Here is a 10,146-nt window from a genome sequence, read left to right on the forward strand (position 1 = left end):
CCTCTCTTTACAGATAAGCAAACTGTGGTTTAAAGAAGTTAAGGCATTGGTCCGTGGTCACAAAACTGGTGTGTGGCAGAGCCGTCTTTAATTAGCATGTGGTGCCACCACTAAGCCTAAAAAATATGGGAGACATTTTGGAGTAACATACTTATTCTCTGACCAGTCATGATATATTCAGGTTGCCTTTATGGCTTATCCATTTATCAAAAGGAAGTACTACACCAAATGGCAAAATACCTTAGGTTAGCATTAGAAGGCTAAAAGCACCTTCAAGGAAAATACAAAGACAGTAGGTAGAATGTTTGAGAAGTAAGCCAATTCCCTTTCCCCACCATCTGCTTAAAGTTGACTCAAAGCTCAGTAATGTTACTCTAACTCTGGGAGGAAAAACAACAAAAATGACATTACATCTTACATATTTAGCATTCTTCTAATTCAAGAAAAGGAATCCAGTTCAATCAGTGTTCCAATTGTATTTTTACAATTTTTCTCCTGAAAATATAGCCATGTTTTCTGAAGCTAAAGTTGGTGAGGTTGGTTGTTAGTTCCACTGTGCATATAGTAGTATTGTTTCATTCAGTTGATATACTGTATACATTATAATACATCTCATTCTAATAGTCATTATTTTCAACGTATATTTCAGATATTTCATTTCATTCTTCAAACTACCCTGTGAAATAGGAAATGAAAACATTACACGCCTCATTTTATAAATGAGGAAATGAAGACTCAGAAAATTTTTACATGAGTTCCCCAAAGTCATGCAATCCGGAGCCAAGGCCAGGCTAAACTTCACATCCTTAACCTCCAGCCTCGCTCCTTTTCCTGTCTCTTGTTTTGGTTTTGGTTTGGTTTTAATAACAGACAAATCCAAATACTTGCCCTATCAGGTAAAACAAACTGAAAATATTAAAATGTAGTCATTGATTTCTCAAACTAAGCTGAAATCAGAAGAAAACTTTCTCTCATACCAAATTAGATTTTAAAATCACCCTAAGTCATTTAAACTTGCTTTTCTTAAAATAACTATCATCAATATTTAGGTGACGGGAAGCATTTCTACATACCCATATTTTCCCATGTACAAGACACACCCTTTTTCAAAAAATTTGCGTTCTAAAAACTGGGTGCATCTTATACAGTGGTTGTAGATTTTTTTTTACTTGCATCTCCCGCTTTTTTCACGCTTGTTTTTGCACTGTATAAGACACACCCAGTTTTTAGACCCCACATTTTTCAAAAAAGGGTGCATCTTATACATGGGGAAATATGGTACCATGTTTTATCTTGCACCTCCAAAAAGAGGGAAGCTTTTAACCCTCTAAATTTTGAACATTACTGTTTAGAAGGCATTTCTTACATTAATTTGAATTCTCTTCTAAAAATTTTCCACCAAACTATTTCAACCAATATAGCAAACTATTTCAAGTGTGGACTATATAGCTATTTAACCTGAAATCAAATGGTGGCTTTAACGCTTACCAATTTTGTGAATGTGAGCAAGTCACTTAATCTCTCTGTGCCGCAGTATGCTTACCTGTAAAATAGGTGTGATAATAATACCTCCCTCATAGGGCTGTTGTGAGGACTAAGTGAATTCATAAATATAAAATAAAATACTTAAAACCGTGCCTGGCCCTAATAGGTATGATACAACAGTTAGTGATCATTATTACAGGTCTAGTTGCTCTTTCTGTTACAGGCCTCAATTTATTTTAAAAAGAAATCAGCATCCACTTTCTCTTTGAGCCTTCTCTCCTGCAGAATCCACTACTCCCCACGTAGAATTATAATTATTAGTATTATTAGTATTATTACCCACATGCTCTCCTTCCTCTGGCAATGCTTCGGGTCATTACTTTCCCTCCTAAAAGATGTTTCTCATTCTACAGACGTGCATCGACTGCCCACTGTGGTGCCTGGAATTTATGTTTTGTTCACTCAACAAGCATTAATTAATCACCTCTCCTGTGATAGGTGTATTAGATTCTGTGAATAGGTAGCGAATGACAGTGTCTGCCCTAGGAGACCTTAGGAGCTCACGGAGGAGACAGACATCGAATGAGGGTCATTACCTCCGGGAGATCTACTTTCATAGCATATCAACCAGGCTTGCCATCTTCTTGTTCTATATAGCTATTATATTCCATGACATAAGCCTGAAAAAAAGAAAAATACTCTTTCATACTCACTTTTCTGTGGTAAAATGAAAACTCAAGCTTTTACGTTGCCCAGTTATTAAAGTGCATGTTTCTTAGTCCCTTGTATGTTTTCAGTGTCTTCGCTCAATTATAAAGTATGCACGTGACAAAATATTGTAGGAAGGCAGTTTATTACTGCTTCAAAATTAAACTCATGTCAATGTTATTTAACCACCTTCTCTTCAAGCATGGTACTTTAGGGACAGACTGTCTTCAACGTGGGTTGTTTTGACAGAAATCACAACCATGCTTTTCAGAGCAGTCTATCACATTGTCATTGCCAACAAGGATGCTCTCAGGTGAACTGACCAAATCCTTAGCCAGCACTTGAGAATGAACTTGAAATGCAGCACACTGCTCTGCCTGGACAACCTATGCATCATTCAGACTTGGCTATTCTTCTGAAAGGGATTTTTTTTTTCTTTTAGGTATTCGGAAAAATATTCTGGAAATCCGAACTTTGTGATTAAATTTGTTTATTGTATTCCCTTATGTAATCTTATCTGCAGCAATTCTCTAAAGTAATTATGATCATGCTACTTGCAAATAGGCATTCGGTGATAAAGTAACTTCTCCAAGGTCACTCAGCTAAAAAGGTGTAGAGCAGAAATCTGAACTGATACTGGTTCAAATCTAAAACTTCACAAAGAACCACTTGTGTTATCATTTCAGTGTCTGTCTTTCCATTCATTACCACGACTGACTGTTGTTTCACATAGCATGGTGATTTTTCCTTTGGAAAGCTTGGCATTTGAACAGCTGATGTGAGGATTCTTGACTCTGGTTTCCAAAGGGATGCTTCTCAACTTGAACATAGAGTCTGCATTTTTGCTCAGTGGGGAAGGAAGACTAATGACATTAAATAAATGCAGCGCTGACTGTGAAATCAGTTACCTTTTAAATCTCAGGGTTATTGAATTAATGAATTAGTCTTAGAAGGCTGTGTATCATTCCTGGAATCCTGAGAAAGGAAATTGAATATTAACCCCGTTCCCATCTATAATGCACACTTTATAGCCACATGCAGACTGAACCATATGGTGGAAACATTCTTTCATTCTCTAAGATTATCTTGTGTTGGGTGCCCCACATACAGCAGGTCTTTTAACTGACTTGTCTTGTGTAATCAAAATAATAAAACATCTGTTGATAATAACCTTGAGAACAAATTGGTGCTTCCCAAACTTGCTTGAGCTATAAAACATCTACTGTAATAATGAATACAAGATGTAGAGACAGCATTTTAAACATTCTCTTTCTGGATCTCTCAAGTCTCTCTCTCTCTCTCTCTCTCTCTCTCTCTCTCTCTCTCTCTCTCTCTTTTGCATATACACACAAACATGGACACACACACATGCACTCACACACAAAATTTGGTCATGTCATCTCAAAAAAAGTATGCCCTCCGACACTGCTGAAACCTCATTCGCAGAAAACTCAGCTTCGTTGTGAATACGTGAAACCTCATTCGCAGAAAACTCAGCTTCGTTGTGAATATGTGGGGCTATTTTTTTTAATGGTTTGAAGTACAGTTGTGAGTTCTTAAAAAGTCTACAAATGGAGATTAAATAACCATGCTTAGGCAGTTTCATATGAAGCATGTCAAAGCTGCATAGTTTTAAAACCTCAAGAGAAAGTTGAGCCTTCTGAACATTTATAAGCCACCAATGGATTGCCGGACTCCAAACCACCACAGATTTTCCTGGCTGTCTGGTGAGTTGCCACAGCATACACAATTGCAGCCAAAAACATACTTCGTACTGGAAAATCTGTGATTCTCATCACGATCCCCCCTTTGCATGCCCTGCGACCACGGTCTGGTTAGAATGAGAATATTGAATATTTTGTACTGTTTTTATTTCTGCCGTGCCCCCTCCCTTCAGCTCTACTATCGGCATGAGGTTCCCTTGGGCAGACCAGAATCCTTAGTAGAAATTCCAAAAGAAAAATGCAGTGAAACATTTCTACCCTCTGCTTCAGATTAGTGTAGTAAGTGTAATAGGCCTTTTCGCTCCCAGCATTTTTTTAATCTATTGTGTTATTGGGCTTGAGTGGAGGCACACGAAGTTTTAACAAGTGCTGTGGCCCATGTCCCTTGATACATAGAGCCCTCCAGAGTCTCTGCTGCGTCCATAAATGCAAAGTAACTTTCAGCCAACTACAAAGTTCCTGACCCAGTTTCCTGCCACATGGTGGCTGAAAACCTCAGTTCTAGCCAATTGTCTTCTGTTCATTCCTTTGCCTCATGAGCTCACTGCTAAAATTTTGCTCGTTGTCTTTCCCAAGATTACCAAACCAGAGCCTTCATGTCTTTAAAAAAATGGTCCACTAAATGAATATTTCTAAAATGCCACTTCCTTTTAATACAGATGTGATGATTATAGTAATAATAGCTCCTAAATATTTGAGATGTACTATTGAGGCCTCCATTATTTTATATACACTCCATAACTAAGAGCATTTAGATTTGTTCCTCTCATTTGGAAGATAGAAGCACTAAAGATTGTGTAGTTAAGTAACTTAGATTTAAAATCACATTTCTATTAATTGGTGGGGCCAGCATTCAGTCCCAGCTATTTTGATTGCATCTGTCCATGTCCTGTTTCTTGCTATAAACCTGTGTGGTAGATGTTATTAAAACCCTTATACAGATGAAGAATCTGAGGCTAGACAGTTAAGTAACTTACCCAGTGTATTAAAAAGCGAGAGATAGAGAAAAATGATGCAGCTGTATATCTCTAGAGCATTCTCCCTCCTCTAATATGCTTGCCTTGGCATCACCATTTGTTTAACCAGAAGTATCATTTACTATTCACACCTATTCAGTCACTGAGTCAATTCCACCTCTTTAATCTCTCTCAAATCCACCTATTTTCCCCCAGAAACACTACCTACTTCAGGCCACTGTCATTTCTCACCAGGATTACAGCAGCCTCCTAACTAGTCATTTTGTCTCTGTCTTAAGTCTCCTCCATTATCCAGGCTGTAGCAGGCATGATTTTTCTTAAGATACATCATGACTGTGACTCATTAATCCTTACCGACATTTAGGTAAAATCCAATCTTGGCTTCAAGCACAGAAGGTCTTATATGTTCTACCTCTCACTTAGGCCTCCAGTTTATCCCTTACCATTCATTTCTTGCATCTAGACTCCAGCCATATGGTATGACTTGGAATTTCCGAAACTCAGAGTTCTCTTTTTCTCACCTCTTCTTTTCTGTGAATGCTTTCCTCCAGGCTCCACCCCCTTTGCCTAACTATGCTTACTCAAACTTCACGTGGGAGCTTAGGTATTGTCTTCTACAAGCCTTTCCTGACACCTCCCTTAAGTCTTCAGTGCCTTTTTCCTCTGTCAGCCACTTGAAAGTCCTCTGGCATGAAGACTTATGGGTCCTTTTCTAGAACTTATGAGTTTACCTCCTTGGTAGCTGCTCAAAATAATATTAACAGCCCCAATGTTATTGTCCTTCAAAAAAGAATGCATACATTTAATTAAAGTGAAAAAAATAATAGACTGTCCTAGTTGCCTTCCCCGTCACAATCATGCAGCCATCTACAGGGCACGTTTCCCATCCTACCAGAGTCCACCTAGAGGTGGGGTCAGATGCTGGTTGAGCCTCTGCTGGTTTAACAACATTCATTCAGTCAGTCAATCAGTACATATTTACTGATCGCCTACCATGTGTTATGTTTTATTTTAGCCTCAGGGCATAGAAGTAAACAAAACAAATAAAATCCTTACCCTCAAAGAGCTTATAGTCTAATGGAGGCTATATTAAAGAAACTAAATAAGTTAACTGAATAGCATTTTAGGTGGCAATAAATGCTTTGAGGAAAAATAGAGCAGATTTATGTTGACCTCAATTACCCAAACAAATAAAAGCCATTTGATGTTTCCCCCTGAGATGGGAATTGCTAGTTAAAATGGCCATCGTCCTTCATCCCTTTGCTAGTATAGATAAGTGCTGTGATAACTACCCACTGCTAGTTGTGCTTCAGGTACCTTCAGAAAAGTGGAAGTATGGAATTAGCAAGTGTTCCCTTGCTGAAGCATCAGGGGCAGTGTGGTACAGACTTAAAAACAGTAGCAGTCTCACATTAATTGTGTTACTTTGCACACACAAACACGCATGTGTGTGTGCACACACACACACGCGCACACACACACACACACCTAACAAAGGAGGTATTTTGGGACAAGACTACATGTGATACAACTCTATTTTTATAATCTCAACAGATGCCATAAAATATTTGATTCCAGGAGCAGAGCCTATTTCACTGGTGACTGGGAACTGACAAGGTTCAAGGACACTGTGTGTGTGTGCCCTGATGGGTGTTCAAAAGATAAGAAGCTAAGCTTTAAATATGAATGTACTTCTGAGCTTTGGCGAGGCCTAAAATAAGATGCTGGCCACTGGTGTACTTGTCCTCAGAGTCCCCATAGCTCCTCAAGCTTTCAGAAGTAGCACTTTTCAACCCACATTAAAATAACATCTTTTCTTTGGGACTATGAAAAGAGTCCAAAGAAATGAACTGTATAGTTTTTGTGAAGCTATAATTGCCAAAGGAATCTGTTTGTTCCTTCTTCCTGAGGAAGACTCTTTCTGCTTACTTTTTGATTGGGTCAGAACTCTTCCTATAACATGTAGGCACATATCACACTATATCATGACTGCCTTTTTTCTGTCAGTCACCCCATCCCATCCTTCTGTTAAACTAGACTTCCTTGAGGGCAGTATTATTCATTGCTGAATTCCAAGCATCTAGCAGAGTGTAGGCACCTAGTAAAAAATACATGAAGGAAGAAAAAAAAAATGGGTATCTAATAAAGTAGGAAATTCATATCATAGAATCAGAAAATATTGGAGCTGGAGAAAGTTGACAGGTAATTCAACCCTATAATGTGATTTTGATATATGAGGAAACTAGAGTATCACAGAGGTACAAGAACTTACTCAGAGTCAACGTAGGAACCTAATATTGGGACAAAAAATATACACTACATATCATTTCTTGCTCTGGTAGGAACTTTCTGATTATGATATATACTAATAAAACATATACTCTTTAGTGCAATCAAAAATAAAATTATTAATTATATTGACATATTTTTTAAATGATAATTAACTACTTCCACAGTGTGTTTCATATGTGATTTGGACACAACTTCAACCTAAAACAAAATGCTTGAAATAAAAATAAATTTTTTAAATTCTATGAATCTTTAACAAGTACAACCTCCTATAGCCAAAACAAGCCATCCTGAGATCATACTTCTACCAGCTTCTTTGTCACTACTCTAAGAAATCATGGGGCATCAGCCACGCCTCCAGAGCTAAAAACATCAAGAACAGGAGTAGAATATATTCCTCCTTTATTTGCATTGGAATGTTCATTCTGTTCCCTTGCAGATATTAGGATTTTGATTTCATATATATATATATATATATATATATATATATATATATATATANCGATTACCCACATCTTTCTTTGACATGGCCCTTGATTATTGCAAGCATGTCGAATGCTAGTATAATTGTACTTCTAAAACTAACAGCTTTTAGACAAAATTTACAATGAAAAGATTTGCACTGAAATGATAAAACTCTTATTCCCAAATTGAATTTTCTAGGCAGAGTAGGTCTGTTTCCATGACTTATATAAAGAAGGTGTGGCTGGTGAAGGAGGTTTGGGTGAGAAAAACTCTAACTCCTCCGGGGTGCCCTGAGAGTTCAGGATCATGATGGAGGTACTGGATCCTGAAACTAGTAGGATACAAAGACCCAAGGGGCACTACAGCATAGGGCCCAGCGATCATACCTGGGTCACTAAATACTAGCTCTTGAGAAACAGCTAGGGATTTTATTACTTGCAATTGAATGAACACTAACTGATGTAATTCAACTGTCAGGCTCACAGTCATTCGCAGTGCTTTTCTTCCCAACTACTTCATCCATCTCCAGAATTATCTCACAGTCCTGTATCCTTGCATCATGACAAGGCAGTCTATACATTGTTGGGTTATTTTTCCTTACAAGTAACTTCCGCCACATGCATGGCCCTTCTCTGAGTGTCCCTTCCAGTCTGTGAATATCTGCTATAACTTTCCAGTGTCGTGTTTGTTCTCTATCCATTTAATTCTTTTTACCCCTTCCACTTTGCTAACTGCGCCCAGATTTTAGTTCAGATGCTTACGTTCACCCACATGATCCATGTGCTTTGTTTGATGGAAGCTAAGGTGACTCTGAACTCCAGGGATGGATCCTTATTGATTTAGGACAATTAACATATTCTGCTCCCTTGGCCTTTATCAGCAGTGGATAGACAACCTAATTCAGCCCAATCAGAGTGAATTGCATGACTCTTATTTAGAATTCTGAGACAGAAACCCATCCTCTTCCATGGACAGGAAGTGGGGAAGCCTACAACACAGATAGGTTGGGGCCCTGTTACGACCATAAGAGGATTGCAGCTTTAGAAGGAAGTAGCATTTTAGAAGGCCAAGTAGAAAAATAAGGTCAGGAACAGTCTTGGCGATATTTTGAGGCTGTGAATCAAACCATTGCTGAGGCACTCCTTCAGAATTTTTTATTAAAGTAAACAATGAATCCCTTTTATTGTGTTAGCCAGTTTGAACTGGGCCTTGTGTTCCTTGCAACTAAACAAACCATAAGTGCCATAGTGGGTCATGAGAATCTTTAGGAAACAGCTTAGGTCCCCATTTTCATAGACATGCCTCGAAATCATTCATCTCTGAAAATTATTCTCTCTCCTTTTTTATTCCAGTTCAAGGGAAACTCTCCCCACCTCAACCCCCGTTTGGGAAATCTCACTGTTATTCCCTCCTTCATCGAGTCTCTGCCTCTGCAGAGGACTTCTTGTCTCCATTTTTGCCTCCTCCAAAAACCCTTTAATTTCTCCTACGGCCTTAAGTTTTTAGAAACATATGCAGAGAAGTCTTTGCAACCTGCTTCTGATTTCAACCCTCCCTCTCCTTACCTCCCCCTACAATGGGCACCTGTTTTAATGGGGGAAAAGGAAAAAGAAAAACAGGGAGAAGAAACAAAAACACTTGTATCTCAAAATAGAGTTGCATAGTAGAAAGACTGAAAATTATTTCCAGTATTAGATAAATGGTTAGAACTAGTGGGTTTAAAAGCTTATATTTTTACCCACTTAGCTTGATGAGCTTCATGTATTTTTAAACCTTCAAATTATCTAGCCTTTGGGGAAAAGAAATGCATGTATTATGAAAATATTCATAGGCATCAGAACCTCTATGTTATATTACCTTGTTTTAAAGATTTAAAATGTTTGGTCTATATAGATTCAGCGTAAATTAAACAATGCACATTTAGCCATTGAAAAGAATGTCATCTTTCATTTAATTCAGGATCACCAGTCAGTTTCTATTGATCCTAAAACTGCTCATCACTCTCTTACCATTTTTCCCTGACAAGCTCTTACTCAAAACCCAGCTCATATGTTTCCTGCACTTAAAAGCTATGTCAGATTCCCCCAGTCAGGGTCTGCTTATCCATTCTCTTCATCGCCTCAGGGCTTTCTCATTATTGTGTTGGCCTTTTAAATAAATTTCAAGACCCTCAAAGACTAAAGTGTTTCCTGGTTTGATCCTTTTTATTTGTTTTGTTTTTTTATGTCTAGTTGTTTTTAATCACTAGAAGAATCTAGTATATCGCTAGTAAAATCACTATAAGAATCATTTAATTTTTTGACAAAAGATAGAGGGTAAAGACTGTATTGCCTCCATATAGTGTGTGTTTATGTATACATATAGAATATACACATGCGTATATGTGTCTAAATTTTATATACATTTTATATTACACATTATACATTTTATAATATATACATATATTTTTCATGTATTTGTGTATACTTATATGTTTGTAGATGGATGGATGAATAGAT

General features: G+C 37.7%; 1 protein-coding gene across 1 annotated transcript in view; it reads left to right on the forward strand.

Annotated features, from left to right (window-relative positions):
* Positions 1 to 10,146, forward strand: part of DLG2 (discs large MAGUK scaffold protein 2) — a 2,099,601-nt gene that overhangs the window by 1,424,562 nt on the left and 664,893 nt on the right. Inside the window, 1 exon segment of the mRNA XM_019643522.1 lies at positions 7,080 to 7,088. Within this exon segment, the coding sequence (XP_019499067.1) occupies positions 7,080 to 7,088 (9 nt within the window).

The sequence above is a fragment of the Hipposideros armiger genome, unplaced genomic scaffold (genome assembly GCF_001890085.2).
Source record: "Hipposideros armiger isolate ML-2016 unplaced genomic scaffold, ASM189008v1 scaffold_79, whole genome shotgun sequence".
In the NCBI taxonomy this organism is placed as follows: domain Eukaryota; kingdom Metazoa; phylum Chordata; class Mammalia; order Chiroptera; family Hipposideridae; genus Hipposideros; species Hipposideros armiger.